Source organism: Gavia stellata, chromosome 3 (assembly GCF_030936135.1).
Source record: "Gavia stellata isolate bGavSte3 chromosome 3, bGavSte3.hap2, whole genome shotgun sequence".
Lineage (NCBI taxonomy): Eukaryota > Metazoa > Chordata > Aves > Gaviiformes > Gaviidae > Gavia > Gavia stellata.
The window spans coordinates 58,705,473-58,721,596 of NC_082596.1; the positions used below are offsets into that span (position 1 = coordinate 58,705,473).

The 16,124-nt window shown below is 38.6% G+C and overlaps 1 protein-coding gene across 2 annotated transcripts; it reads right to left on the reverse strand.

Annotated features, from left to right (window-relative positions):
- Positions 1–273: 273 nt before the first annotated feature.
- On the reverse strand, positions 274–15,956 carry CEP76 (centrosomal protein 76). 2 transcript variants are annotated; one of them, XM_059836207.1, is made up of 12 exons: positions 15,882–15,956; positions 14,496–14,651; positions 14,075–14,156; positions 13,485–13,709; positions 12,225–12,410; positions 10,296–10,393; positions 9,514–9,642; positions 6,490–6,681; positions 4,402–4,568; positions 2,259–2,592; positions 866–1,083; positions 274–412 (listed from the first exon to the last, which is right to left on the reverse strand). In XM_059836207.1, exons 1-12 carry the CDS (start codon positions 15,942–15,944, stop codon positions 274–276), a joined length of 1,989 nt encoding a protein of 662 aa, XP_059692190.1. In that variant the 5' UTR covers positions 15,945–15,956. The 2 variants fall into 2 exon arrangements, with proteins under 2 accessions (XP_059692190.1, XP_059692189.1); XM_059836206.1 differs by lacking the exon at positions 13,485–13,709 and having other exon boundaries at positions 15,882–15,944.
- Positions 15,957–16,124: the final 168 nt, after the last annotated feature.

A 16,124-nucleotide genomic window follows, 5' to 3' on the forward strand; every position in this document is an offset into this window, starting at 1 on the left:
CAGAAGAGAAGCTAGTATTTTATGCACACATTATAGGAATGTGGGTCAAGTTACTACAAGTATGAAAAGTAACTTTTATTAAAAATAAGAATAAATTCTCCTTATAAATATAATCATTACTGTCTACACAATCCTCTTCAATACACACACTGTGGTATTCGAAATCAGTGGCATTCATATAAAATACAATATTAGTTTTTAATTGCATAATTTTATACCCACATACATTATTTTGCAGATCTAAACCAGTCTGAATGATCTTGTTTTTTTTTTTCAAAGGACAGAGCGGTATTTACAAGCTAACATGATCCAAACAGCACATGCAGATTCAGGGTATGTAAAAACTCGTACACGAACTGCAAGTCTCACTTGGTCTCCCCTACAACAGATTATTTCTTCACAAAAAGGAGACCTATTTGACAAAAAGAAAAACAAGAGTAACAGGTATTACTAAGCTACTATTAAAATTTTCAGTTACATACGTGCAGTTATTTCAAATGTGACTAACACTCAGATAACAATGAGTACCATGAGTCCATCATTACAAATATAATGCAGGGACTGTTGCCTTAGAGGAAAACAAGACCACCACTGATCATTTTTAAGAAGTGCAGGTAAATTAAATTAACTCCTCGTTCCTGAATTTAACCCATGAGAAGTCTATTGTCACTGAACTCACCAATGTAACATAAAAGCTCTGTACCGCATGACCCATTACACATACTACACAACTCCTCATCCAGTTCTTATTTAAGGAAATTAGTTTTCTTTAAACGTCATTATAAAAAAAACCAAAACAAGTTGCAATTTATAATTAAGTATTACTCTTTGGTTTTAACACACGTATCTTTACATTTAAACTTACCGAAGACATGTGGCAAATGCTCTCCTGGCATTTCTATATACAAAATGGATAGGAAATCCTTTAAATGTGTGTCCATCAGGTACCGCTCTTCTTACAGCATCTTGAAACTCTTCATTTCCTGCAGAAACGCTTGTTGTACGTTCGAGCTCATAGGCTGCTAATGCTGGTGACAACAGATAGGATAGGTGGTCATCCCAAACAGTAGAAAGGCCAAGATCCTGTGGGTCAAGTCACAGAAAGATTACAACTGTGCAGAATGGACATTAGGATATTAGCAAGCTTGTATACTGTACAGATGCAAATAAATCCATGACAAGTCTTTAATTTGTAGTTAATGGAAGTGAATCCACAAAGCAGTAAGATTTCTATGTTGATTCACACACCAACCAGAAGAATCAAACACCATCAACAAAATATCAAACATTTACCAAGAAATGAAGTTAGACTATTAGACTAAAACAAGACCAGCAGAGTTGAAACTAGGTGTTTTAGCTACAGTATCTCTGCATGAAATGTAAGAAGATAGTGCATAAATACACAGCAAAAATATGGGAAAGATCAACCAAGATTCACCTCACATTTTTCTAATGTCTCTCATGGAAACCCACTTCTGAAAAAACAATGCACAACAGCTCCCCAAAACACATACACATGTACATATACCTTCCTCCTACCATCCCACAAGCGCAAAGAAATAGAAAAATCTACCACATATGTATTCAACATCACATGAGATTCATACTCTGAGAATTACTTGCCACCTCAAAGATTGAGCATTGCGTGGGGAGATGAAAATAACCAAAAACCGCATTAAAACTAGATATAAGCTAACAGGGATTTAAAAGACCATATCCTTCATATCCAGCCCAGGAAGAATCATTTCTGGCACATTACGTCTTGTAAAAATCCTGTATCAGGATCTTACAGAAGAAGTATCTTCTGATTTTGTAAAGCAGTCAGGGTAAGATCATGAAAGCTGAAAGCCTGCTTTTATCTAGGGACCAAAAACCATTTGTGATGGATAGGCAAAGCCCACTGACAACCAGATTCGATCTTCCTAGCTTTTACAGACCACTCGTAGGTAGTCTGCAGGTGCCAGTAAGCTGCAGATCAGACCTAGAATGAGAGGCAAAGGCAGGGTGGGGGGAAGAGCCCACACATGAGGCTACAGAATCACCACTGCAAATAATGACATCTAAACTAGCTCAGTACAGTCTTTCCAAACAATTTTTCAGTTATTTCACACTTCACATACTGCATTACTGCAAAAGCTGATGGAAAACACATTGCAAAGATATGAGTATGTGAACTAACAAATGGCTATCCAAAACAAGTATACAGTAAAAACATGCACCTCTACTACCGCAACAGATCAATGACAATTGAGTATTACCTTTCTGTGTTCAGAGACCAGTATCCTCAGCTGCAATTCTATCTCGTTGCTTGTTACTGCAGCATCTATTGTGGAAGCACACAGAGGGGGAAAAGGGGGAACCGAAGATGATGTTCCAGGGGAACATACAGATTTTATTGCTTCTCCACTCATGGGTTTCCATTTAGATTCATCATGCAGGTCAAACACACAGAGCTCCACAGCGTCAGAGGGCTGACAATTTCCAAAGAACTTTTGATGGTTGAAGATACAACCTATCGTGCGATAAGGATACAGCGGCTTGGGTTGTTCCACTAGTGGAGGGTCATCAGGGTTGATAGGTCTGTGGATGTACCTAATCAAAAACGTTCAATTTCTTATTAATTCTTATCCTATTAATTTCTTATTAATATTTCAAGGCAAGGTAAAAATATTTAGATGGGACAAATATAAGCCATTTCTCCTTTCACAAATATAAGCCAAGTTTGTTAACATGTTTTTTTTCCCATTTATTTACAGAAAAGTAACTACACACATTTTGGAGGAATAACATACAATGAAATGATACACCACTTATTTCTTTAAAACTAGAAAAATAAGCTGATTAATCAAGCAGATATTCAACAGCAATTAAATTTGGCAACTATAACAACACACCCATACAGTTTCCCCTCTATTCATCACATTTGGGGGAATACATCTTCAAATGCTAATCATAGGAAACACAAACAGTGGCAAAACAGAACTGCTTATTTTCAACACTGGATATTAATCAGCACTTTTCACAAAGCCAAAAGTCTTATATGCAAATATATAGTCCCACTGTACTTCTACCAATGCAACTTGAAGCTATATATTTCAAAAACTATGTTTCCAAAAGTAATGCTTTAAATAGCACTAGGAAGTACAATAGCATGGATCACAGTGCTGAATATTGTCAGTAAAGAGGAAGTTCTTTTCACTGAAGTTTGGAGCATTTATTTTTATATAAAAATTGGGACAGAGTACGACTCTATGCACCTGAGCAATAGGACACACAGAATAAGAAGGGAAAGAATTTTTAACAAACAGGTTCCAGAAGCTTTGGAATACAGAACATTTGCCTTTCTAAAATGACTCAAGTGAGAGTCAGTCTCAGAGAACTTGCAGAGATTTCTGCAGGGGAAAAAAGTAACGTAACACTGATTTCACAGATGAAATAAGGAAAAAAATATGGGTTCCTGTGCTGGTTTTGGCTGGGATAGAGTTAATTTTCTTCATAGTAGCTAGTATGGGGCTGTGTTTTGGATTTGTGCTGGAAACAATGTTGATAACACAGGGACCTTTTAGTTATTGCTGAGCAGTGCTTACACAGAGTCAAGGCCTTTTCTGCTTCTCACATCACCCCCCCACCAGTGAGTAGGCTGGGGGTGCACAAAAAGTTGGGAGGAGACACAGCTGGGACAGCTGACCCCAACTCACCAAAGGGATATTCCATACCATATGACATCATGCTCAGCAATAACAGCTGGGGGAAGGAGGAGGATAGGGCGACGTTTGGAGTGATGGTGTTTGTCTTCCCAAGTAACTGTTATGCGTGATGGAGCCCTGCTTCCCTGGAGATGGCTGAACACCTGCCTGCTGATGGGAAGTGGTGAATGAATTCCTTATTTTGCTTTGCTTGCGTGCACAGCTTTTGCTTTACCTACTAAACTGTCTTTATCTCAACCCACAAGTTTTCTCACTTTTACCCTTCTGATTCTCTCCCCCATCTGACTGAGGGTGAGTGAGTGAGCAGTTGCATGGTGCCTAGTTGCCGGCTGGGGTTAAACCACAACAGTTCCTAAACAATCATGTCAGATTTCATCTCCTTCTTTACAAATGATGGCAGTGATAGCATCAGCTATGAGCAATCAGCTGCCCTAAGACACAAGACAGTCGCTACACTGTATTAAAGCCACTGAAAACTATATTACAAACTGTTGAAATATTTCACCTTACACTGAACCAGTTATTTTCCAAACAGCAGCAGTACACAGGAAAAAAAAGATACAAAGACTTTTGGCTTTGATTGTATGAGTTACATGACAGGGTGTAAAAATAAAAAACAAAAAAGCAACAGCAAAAATAGCCTATGCAAACCTCAGTATACATTGCTCAGTTTTCTTACATTCCTTTTACTCACCTATGTCCTGTTAAGCTCTCCCAAAAAGTAATTGATCCATCAGTTCCACAAGTCATTACCCAAGTGTGGGGGACTCCTTTTGCTTTTGTTCCAACACACACAAAGGCTTCCAATCCAAACCCAAGAAGAAGACTGCACAGAAGGTTAGCATGATCTTCACAGTCACCCTAGGCAGTAAATATTATTGAGCTGGTTTGAGTATCAGGCATGGATAAAATCTTAAAAGAAAGAAAATGGTGGTATTTCTCTGATCATGATTTAACAAGCCACGTTTCCATCCTGTTTACCTAAAGCACATATCAGAAGTCAGGTTTTTAAGGTTTAAACTTGACAAGTTTTAGTTTTCTGTAACAGAAAAAAAATAATTTAAAAATAGTAGTACGTTCTAATGATAGACTATTTATACTTTTTATTCAAATATACTGTATGATTTATACTGGAAAACATTTCTTATGTTTATAAAGATCCCTTCCAGTAAACCAAATCCAGAATCTATTGACCTGTAAAGAAAAAACTAACGTTCTAATTAAAAGCCAAAATGTATATAAGGCAAATACCTAAGGCAATATTAGAAATTAGGCAGTATTTTCACACTGTTAGGAAATTTAATCAGTTCAGTAATTCTATTGTAATTTTACTGTCTTGAATGTGTTGTCAAAGTTCAGAAATTAAAAAAAAAAGGTAAAACAAACGCCTCCATGGATCTAACTGTGTAACAACTGAAAGTCACGTGTAGCTGCATTTCCCTTCAACCAGGAAAAAAAAAAGTTTCCTTCAAAAATTTATTGCTATCATTGATAGTTCACAGAAATACATTTCTGGATGTGATGTGTAATACTCTTTTTATCTTAAGTTCTTTACAAATGTTAGCTGTAAAGTAAGAAAAAAAAATTCTTCATGCAATGAAGCCTTCGTAATACAAAGCACAGCATTCAGAGGTAGAACAGTATGGCTCTTTAGTCAAATACTATTCAGAATGTTGAAAATGCAAAATTCAGTGTTCTTGGGTGTATCTGTTCATTACACAGATAACACAATCTTCCCCTACCATAATGTGCAAGGGAAATATCCAGAAAAGTAGGTTTAAACAAGTCTCTGGTGAACCTGTGTTCATTTAGTAACACATCACTTTCCACAAAAAAATTAATAACGGTTCAGCTGGTGTCTCAGGGGCTAAATTCAGCTATTTTCTATACAGTTTTCCACTTCTGCCTTGGAGGAAACCCCTTCTCTGCGCCTCCAAACAACGGTCCTCAAACTGAAACTCACCATCACCACCTTCATCTGAAAGCCAGTGGGTAGCCAGTGATGCCTGTATATGGTACCTATGCATGACGCGATATTCAGAGACAACAGCTAATGTCTGTTCTGTGTCGTCTTTAAGACGGGTCTAAAAACTGGGATACAGCTCCTGCTGCCAAGAACAGATCTTTTTAATACAAACACATCAGTGAAATTGTTTTGGAATGCAGAAATATCCCAGTGGCAATGAAAAGCCTCGACCACTCCAAAGAGGTATTAAAAGGGATCACTATTACTTTTATTCATCCAACAGAGGAGCTATAATCCAGAATGAGCTACAAGTTGTTTCATTTATTATAGTCATATGATACAAGTGTCAGATCACTAAGAACTAGGCCGAAACTTTTAGTGAAAATCCCTATGTTGCAAAAAAGGAATGCAAAGACTGTGAGTGTATTTTAGCCCATCTAAAAAAATTAGTTTCTCAAAAGAGACTTTTCCAACTCTTTCTGGATTAGTCCAGAAATTAAATTAGTGGCCTGCACACTACCAGGGATTCATGGAATAATTATATGTGATCTTAGAAAAGCAAATGAAGAAAAGCAAGCTCATTGGCAAATAGATGTATTGACAAATGGATCCCAACAATAGCATTAAAAAAGTCTGCTCCAAAGCCTTCTTGTCTACTATTTAACATCTCTTTCTCTTTAGAAAGGTCCTAAACAAGCTATTGTAACAGAATTCTCCAAATTTTATTTAATCCATGTATTTGCAGCCTGTTTTAAACGACTGACTTCAGTTACAATACCAACTCTACTGTGTCACACAAAGACCATTTTCACATACCTTGTTTCTACATAAAAAAGCAAGAAGGGTGCACCACTGTTCTTGTTTGCTACCACCTCCTCCGATGACAGGAGCTCTTTCGTAACCCAGGACACTGACAAATCGTGCTGCTTGCCTAGGAGTGTCTAGTAACCGGCCTGCTCGAAGTGGTCTGATATATGAACATACTGGACGGTTTACTCCATTTTCATCCTGAACATATAAAATATGTTTATTTGCCAGGCACGCAAATGTTACAAAAGATTCATCTTAATTTAAACTATCTTTTTTGCTACAGGATTATTCTCCCTGAAATAAATATCATTCAACAATATTAAGACACAAAAATCCTTCTAGAATTAAGACATGAGACCATTAAGGCAATTCATTTAGAGAGACTTTACAGTTACATTTTTCTGCTGGCTCTGTCACTGGTAGGACATTCTGGACTAGAAGTTCAAACACTTGGAGCAGTACAGGTTGAACTTAATTTCCTTAAATGGGTGAGGAACTGTTCATGCTCCATCCACTGTCAATTTCCATAATATCAGGAAACAAAAAACCCACAAACAAACAAAAACCCCACCAGTCACAAACCACAACACACCCAACCAAAAAATACCCCAAATCAAACAAACAAAAAAAACCCCAGAACCACACACCCACCAAAACTCACAACAAACCCCCAAAACACCCCCCCCAAAAGCATTAAGCACTCAGCAGCTGATTTTAGAGTTTAAAAGGTATCTATTTGCTTCTGAATTTGAATACTCTTTACCTCTTGTCATAACACCAAAACCGAATAAAATTTACTCACAATGATGTCACTAGATCTACAAAAATTATGAGTGGTAATAATAAGAATTTCTAATTTCTTGGAAAAATAAAAAAATAAGATAACTGGAAAAAAGTCTGGTTTATTATGTGCTGCAGGGAAATATTATGTTTATCAACTATTAAAACTATTTCAAGCAGTATAAAACTCCTCCTCACTAGGCTAAACTGGTACTTTCAGGTTTGTATATTTAAAAAGGGATCAAAGCCTTTTAAATGTCTGCAGCTTCAGGAAACCACAGTCTCATATTTTTTACTGTAGTCACATATTGCCCCCATTAAGGTTCTGTCATGCTTTTCCAGCAAGTTGGTGTAGGAAAAGCACCAGTTATTTGAAGCTGACTGGAATCCTGTTGGAAATTATTTCACAGCTAGAAAGCATGCAAAAATTAAAAAATAAAAAAAAAAAAGAAAATCACAAGAAGGATTCATTATTTATTGAACATAGTTTTATATATGTAATGCATGCTTCTGCATTACACCTACAAAACTGGCCGATAACCAAATAATCAAACAATTCTGATAATCTCATTTCTGTTCCCAGAAATGAGAAAGATCATTAAGGCCAGTTTTACTAACATTTGCTATGGCTAGTAGGAGAATCAAGGTAAGTTATCTATAGGTACTGAACTAGCAGGGGGCCTAGTTCCTATAGCATTCCGAGGGCTGCCAGTTTCTATACTGTTCTGTAACAAAGAACTTAGTCCTCTAATCCTATCCACAAACCTTTCCCTCTAACCTTCTTCCCAACTGTACTGTAGCTTTGTGGGTGCAGAAGTGGAATACCATTAATTCACACAATGCTTTATTCTGAAAATAGTACAAGTCCCATTTTTACTTCATGTCCCCAACCAAACTCCCAGTTCTAGAATTCCCTATCTAATTATATATTTTGTTTCTCTATGAACTCTGCCCCGAAAACCTTAAGCTTTTGTATTGGGTCTGGCTGGGATGGAGTTAATTTTCTTCATAGCAGCCCCTATGGTGCTTTGTTTTAGATTTGTGACCAAAGCAGTGTTGAGAACACACCAATGTTTTAGCTATTGGAGAGCAGTGCCTGCACAGTGTCAAGGCCTTCTGCTTCTCATTCTGCCCTGACATGGAGTAAGTTTGGGGTGGACAAGAGGCTGGGAGGGGACACAGCCAGGACAGCTGACCTGAACTGACCAAAGGGGTATTCCACGTTATATAGCATCATGTTCAGCAATAAAACTGGTGGGCATGGAGAACAGACTTTTTCTGAACTAGCCCCTGCTCAGAGACTCACTGGGCATCATCCTGGTGGTGGGAGATGGTAAGTGATTGTCTTTGCATCACTTTTTTCACACTCTTCCTTTCTTTCCTTCACTTATTAAACTGTCTTCATCTCAACCCATGAGTTTTTCCTCACTTTTGCCCTTCCCATTCTCTCCTCCATTCTGCTGGGGTGGAGTGAGACAGTGACTGGGAGGGGGCTCAGCTGCTGGCTGGGATCAGCCAACCACACTCTTATTTGGAAGTTCACATCACTACTGAACACTCACTGTACAGCCAGAATGGAAACTGTTACTTCACTGAAAAGAAAGAGTAGGCAGGGATCACTTCAGAAGTTACTTTGAGATAATAAGCTACCACTCATTATCTGTGCTAGGAAAATTGCTACCATGCAAGATAAATTCATGGCACTAAAAATGCAAAGAATCATAGCATTCCTTTTACTGAGGGACAGTTACTAAGGAGTAACTGATGCATAGTAATTTATTAGCCTACAATAATTATGTCTGTAGCTATCGTGCAACATCAACCAGACAGATTGCTTTACAGACCACACAGAGCTCAAATACTGTGTAGATCTGTTCTAATCGATCTAAGTAAGTCCATGTTTAATAACTGTTTTATCTGGTATTGTTTGAAATAGTTTGCACAGATCACTTAAGTCTTTGCCATTTGTGAGTATTCAAGGAAAAGGCTAAACAGGCTTTTTTATCATCTTGTGCATCAGAAGTGGTTGGAGCAACCCTTCTTTCTGCATCATGCTATTGAGCTTCAATACACATATAGAGGTTCAACCCTTACAAATTTCATTTTTTGCATGATACACCATACATAGCGCTGACCTGAATGTAACCACGTCATAAATCTATACAGATTCTATATCCAAACTTCAAAATATATATAAAAATAAAAAGATAACTTAAAGAAAAGATTGGTCTATTTGTAAAATTTGCAAACCTGTGCAAAAATCTTTACTAGCCTTATGTTGTGCGTAGGCCTTATCTGTAGGTACTCTCTCCACCACTGTTTAGCATATACCAGAAATAATCGTTCTTTTTCTGCTGTTTTCTGACGTTCCAAAGCAAACTGCAGGTAAGAAAAACGTAACTAATCACACACATATTAATTCGAAACAGAAAAAAAACCCCGTAATCAATAAGTACAATTGGGCCTGTGTAAAATAAAGCTTAATATTTAAAGTGTGCCACATAAGTGCTGAAGAATAGTATTTTTAAATAAAAATCCAGGGAACAAAACCCTCAAGTCACATTTCTTGTTTGTAGGCTCATATATCAAGATGAACATGACTTCAGTCAAGTTTAAGTGATGCATTTCCGTACAGAAGGATTGCTCAGCTTTTCATGTGCAGAAGAGTATCTGCACGCACCTTCAGGCCAACATTTACTGGCTTTCCAGGCAGAATAGCTGACTTGAAATTATTATTTCAAACGGGAGAGAGAGCAAGAAAACATATGCTACCTGAAGAAAACTAGGTATATTATATCTTTCTTATTTTTCTTCGTAAAATTTTGATACAAGTAGGTAGAAAAACTATCAAAGTAATATTTCAGATAATGTTCAGCATAAACAAAGTAGTTTAAAAAAGGTAATTATGTTTGAATTTAATGAAAAAAAGAGTATCAAACATTCAAAGACCCACAGCCCTCACCATCAGTAATTCTATACTGCACCCCCCTCCCCCCCAGTAAAATAAGTCAGCCCTCCCCAAAATCACTTACTTGAGTATTAGTTATTTCTAAAGACAGCGTCTTACTAAGCTGTGGATATATTTCCAGTCTGATGTCTAAAACGCCAACAGAAACCTTTGATTCTGTACCTTTGAAACAAAATAAATTTTGATCAGGTCTCTCAAATTCATTTTACTTAGGACATTTCAGCCAGGCAGGAGCAAATAATTAAAATAAATATTTAAACTATACAATCACAAAAAATAACTGAACTCCTTTAAATATATGCAAAATAGGCATCTTTATTTAAATTTCAAAACTCAAATGAAGCTGTAAGAAAGCATAATCTGGCCAAAAAAGCAGACATCTAGATCTGAAATAATTATCCAAGGCCCTCTTTGCAGCCAATACCAGGACGTACGAGATGAATGGCATTCTAGAGATGTCTAGAATAGGCACCTAAAACAGAGTAGGAGAATCACACACTGTCAAAGTGCCTATTCCTGCTGAGTACATAGGTAGCTCAAATGTAAGTAGTTGGAAGTAAGTGAAGCTCATCTTCCTCAAGATACAGTTTATTATGACGGACCCAGACTGCCATACAAGTAGAGTAATCAACTTAAAAAAACCCCAAAACACAACAAATGAACGAACCACAAAACCCCACAAACCTAACGCTGCTGCATAATGCTGAAAATTTAGAATTACATACAGAACAAGAAGCATTACAAAACAATAGAGGCATGGGATTATAAGCAATACAAGCAACAGAAGCCTCACACAGAAGTTTGTCTATTTATCTGAGACAGCAGCATGCTTTGATGTTCTTGATGCGTTTTGTACAATGACAAGACTTCAGAAGAGGAGCAAAAGCAAAAGCACTGGATTTACTGGATTGATACTTTATTACTTGGAAAAAAGCTAATGATAATTAAGATTTAACTCCTCTCATCACCCACTGAGTATTAAACTCAACTTACTTGTTATGCATTTCCAAGTCATTATAAATAAAAAGCTCTCCATTTGAGAGACTGTCCAAACCCTTATTGCTTACTGAAGTTTTGGCAATAGTCAGCATTTTCAGAAGGAAATTATGCTAACAAACTTATTAGCAAATAAGCTTACTAGGTTTGTGTTCACTGGATAAAACACTGCACCAAATCAACCAAAAAAAGAGCAGGAAATGGTGATAACAATCAGGAATGACTTATGTAGTATATCCAATCTTCAAAACATTTTGAAGATGTAATTTTATCTCTTTTTAAACTATCAAAAACTGCTCACCTACCTAACAGGTAGAGAAACTGCAATAAAGAATACTCAAATGACTCATCAGCTACTATTTGACCAAACTCTGGGATAGCTAGCGTAGGATGTCATGATAGATTGAGTCCTAGATCTAATCTTTATCCACTAAACCATAGGATCCTAAAAACTTAGGCTGGAACTCCTGAAAAGGGGAGTGGGGACAAGTGATACACAAAAATACACACGTATACTAACTGCTAAGCACCTAAACAAAGCTGTTCAGCCCTTCTGTCAAAAAACATACTTCCAGCTACTGCAATAAATGGCAGCACAGCGGAGATCACTTTCTCCAGCAGTTGCTAGTTTGCTATGAAAGGGACACAAGCTAGATTTTACTCTTCAGTGCACTGATTTGATATATTCCTGGAGCTGAATTGGTTGATTTTTCGTTTGGTTTGTTTTTGATAACTTATCCAGATTTTGCCAAAAATCAGTAGTGAGAGTTCCCAGACATGGAACCATTATTACACAGGATCTGGAACATACATTTTTAGTATTTTGGTAACAGAAAAATCTGACCATTAGTCTCCTACACATTTTCTAAGGATACCTTATAGTAATTTATGAGTTGAACTAAAATTATACTACATCATAAATACTGCTTTAAGCTTATAAGCAAGCCCAGTACCCAATATTTTAAGTCATCATTACAGCCTTATTACTTATCCTTACCTACACCCAGGAGTTCAACAGCAACATTTGTTATGCCATTCTCTGCAGCCAAGACAGATCGCCACTCCAAGAAATAGGATGCTACTAGCGTTGTCTCACCAAATGTGTCTGTTTTGATCAGAACCATATGCACTGGATCACATATAGATAACATAGTAGTTGCATCCACCATTTTACTTCCATCACCTGCTGTTATTAAACGAAGATAAGATAGCAAGAATATTATCAGCCCAAGTCCTGCTCAAAATTTAAAAAAAGTATGCATTTACATTCATTGCATACATTGCATTTTAAGAAAAACGTCATGTCCAGAAGTGTAAGCAATGATCCCATCTTAAAATCAACGTCAGTTTAGGACAGAGTTACAGAAAGATTACAGTTAATTTACAGAGGAGATAAAGATTCCTATAGTTGAGTACTCCAATATGACTGGTTCAACTGCACAAAAATTAAAATGGAATTAGCATTTAAGAAAATAAAGAATATTAAAGCACCATTAAGTAAAAGCAATTGAAAAATATTCTTTAATATGTTGGAATGCGTCAGGTCAACTTACTGTACATCAGTATTTATGAAACAACTTTCTCTCCAGTTAAGCTTGACCCCATGATATAAACCGCTCCACGAGCAGCGGAATTAACAAAGTCTGGTTTTCTTTGAATTTGTGGTATGTTCACTCCCTTCCCCAAGTCCAACTGTAATAACTCTGGCTTTTTCTCTGTTCCCTGATATTCCATAAGCTACCCTGGATTTCTACAGGATTCAGACAAAATACAGAAGTCTTTTCATAACATACTTAGCTCCTACCATGTTCCCTGGCTACCAACAGAAGAATGGTAATAGAGGCTGTGGATAACCGACTCTTCTGCAGATGTTTGCCAACTGGAGGCAAACTGAACTCACACTGAAATTTTGCCTTCCATATGGACAAATTTAAGTTTCCCTCTTTCACTTGTCAGCACAAAGTTCAAGAAAATCACAGCCACTTTAGTATCTCTTAACATCTCCGAGACTATCATCTCACTGTCAATTATAGACACAACTGGTCAAATTCAAAAGCTATTTTAGAGTGGAAAAGGAAAAGAAGAGGCAAGAGTAGAGAAAGGTCTACATAACCTAATAAAGTAATCAGTTTCCTTAGGAAAACGTAATAAAAAATAGGAAAGAAAGCCACTAAATAATACCAAACATATTTCACAATAACTCTGAAGTCAGAAAAAAACCTGATAGCATCAGCTTTAAACACACAATATTCCTTACCTAGGCTATCCTTGTGTACTTCAAGTAAAAAACCATCATGAAAATCTGGCTCACAGGCACAGGGGACAGGTTTAGAACGGAAGCGCTGATTTCGAAAATGTAAACACAGAGTGAAGGTAGAACAGATTTGGCCAGGCAGAGGCTCCGGTTCCTGCAGATGTTCCAGAAAAGCTTTTCCACCCAAAACCTGAAGGTAAAGATACCTCCGTGTTGGGTCAATGTTAGCTGTAAAGCGTAGCAATAAAAATAAAGAGACTACAAACAGATCTTAGGAAGCATGTTAAATATCAGTTAACTAACAGGGGACTAGGAAAAAAGAAACTTTTTTGAAACAAGTGCTTAGGAGAAAGTGATTTTAAAATGTGTGGAAGTTATCTTAATGTAAAATCAATTAAATAAAAAAAAAAAGTCACATTTAATGCGACACTAATTTCTCCTGCTTACATGAATTTACTTCCTGTAGATAAGCAGGAAAAATATCCACTTTTATGCCAGCTCATACTGGATTACTAATTCAGAGTTCAAAAATCATAGACTTCAAACTTCTCTCAAAACTATGATTCAAATATTAAAATAAACAAACAACATACTTTTTTTCAAAACTGGTGGTTCTCTGTCAACAAAATGTGTTGATGGTTTTGGAGCTGAAGTCCTTTCCTTTTCATTCACATCCTGGAATTACAATTAAGACTTTTTAAGGCATCAAGGGATGCAACAGTGCTCTTACTGCAGTCTTCTAAAAATTAAAGAATCTTCCATTTCAGCTGAATGCCATTCCTCAGGTATGCTGCCTTCTAGCACCTGAGATGTAACGAAACTGAACAAATACTTTCAATCTAGTGTTATCATTAAACCAATTTTAGCATATGCAGTAAGCTGATCTGCTCCTAATATGTCACAAATCAGTAAAGCCATACAAACCTGTAGAAGTAGCAAGTTTTCACTTTGTCAAAACACCAAGTCAGTGAGGGGAATAAGCAAAAATAGTTTCACTCTTCAAAAGCTACTTACAGTTACAAATTTAAGTTCCTTCATAACGTCATCAATGATTCCTCGTTGTCTTAAGGCTTTTATCAGATCTTCTGTGGATAACTGCTGATGCTCAGGTGCTAACTCTTCACGTATAGTCTCAGCAAGAACTTCTCTTATCCTGCCATGGACATCCATCTGAAAGAAAATTCACTATATGCTATAAATACAAGCTCTTTAAATGGTAGCAGCTATGACTAAACAGTCACTCTATAAGACTAAAGGTATTCTCCTCAGAACACAGACATAACTACACCAAAATATTAATCCTTTCAGAACTAATCAAACAAGTAATTATCTCACCAAAGCAGCTCTACCAGTTAAGAAAATCATGAGCATACGAAATCTGAGCATTTTCACTAGACAGCATCCCCTGCCTTGCACATCCCTCCTTACAAAAAGGTCTGCAAATCCATCAATTATAAAATGGTCACTATTTTTATTTCTTGTCTCCCTCAAAATTCAAACTTAGGATAATAGTTTCTTATTTTTTTAAGGGAAAAAGTACACCTTTATATACTTGTAGGTAAGGCACAGAAGTAGGAAATCTCCATTGCGAGCTTCCCCTGGGCTCAAAGGGAAGTCAGAAAATTTCTGTGCTTCATCTCAGCTGTGAAGCCGCATGGCTTTGTAAAGCTGTTTGTCACACAGGAAGGATGTTAAGGCCACAGCCACTGGGACTTGAAATACTTTGCGATATATTAGTTAAAGCATTCGTATTTATTTCTCCGTCAGTCCAAGATCCAGCCCAAGAACCTCGTTCAAAAAGCAGCAAGCAAAAAAAAAAGTCGTCTCAGGGTGCTTTACCCCGCCGCTCAGCGCGCCAGTGCCTCGGGCCTCGTGGCCCATCCCCGCGGCTCGCCCGACACGGCTGCTGTCCTCTCCCTGCCCGGAGCGGGGCAGCGACACACAGAGAGCGAGCAGCAACGGGGGCGGGGAGCGGCCAGGACGGCAGCGGCCTCAGCTCCATCTCTGCGTAGCCCAGAAAAGAGCAGATGAGGACCAGAAGCGGAGGCAGTAGGAGACGGAGGGAGGGGAAAAGCGGCAAGCCGGGGCAGCGGTTAGACGAGAGCGCGAACCGCCGCTGACCCTCCGGGAAGGGGGCGCAAACGCCAGTAAGGCAAAACGGCGCCCGGAAAAACCATCTGAAGCGGCCTAAGTAGGAAAAGCAAAGCAGAGCGAGGGAGCGAAGACGGAGCAAGCACGCTACATGCCCTGCCACCACCTCAGCGGGCACTGCTGTCACCAAGGGCCGGAGGTCCGCACCGCCGACACTGTAAGCAGCAAAGCCCGGCCGGGACTCCCCGCCCCGGGGCTTCCCCTGGCAGGAGAAGTCGCTCCGCTGCTCCACCGCGGAGACACCCCCACCTTGACCAGCTGCTGGTGGATGATCTGCTTCAGCTCGGAGGCTTTCTCCGGCGGCAGCGACATGGCGGCAGCGCAGGAGAAGAGCCACGGCGCTTCCCGCCCTGCGAGGAGCACGGGGGAGCGGGCCGGGGCGGAGGCCACGCCCCCAACCGCCTTTCCAACGGGCGCGGGCAACGGCGCAACTGCCTGGCGCGCGGCTGCCGCCCCCCCCTGGCGGACGCCGCGCGAGGCGGGCGGTTACGG

What these genes read in the sequence shown, in the direction of transcription:
- CEP76 (XM_059836207.1), bottom strand. Translation starts at nt 15,944, where the DNA reads ATGTCGCTGCCGCCGGAGAAAGCCTCCGAGCTGAAGCAGATCATCCAC. An exon ending in TCCACCAGCAGCTGGTCAAG is followed by an intron (nt 14,652 to 15,881) that starts GTGGGGGTGTCT and finishes ATTTTCTTTCAG; the next exon opens with ATGGATGTCCATGGCAGGAT. An exon ending in TAGTAAAGATTTTTGCACAG is followed by an intron (nt 6,682 to 9,513) that starts GTTTGCAAATTT and finishes TTATATGTTCAG; the next exon opens with GATGAAAATGGAGTAAACCG.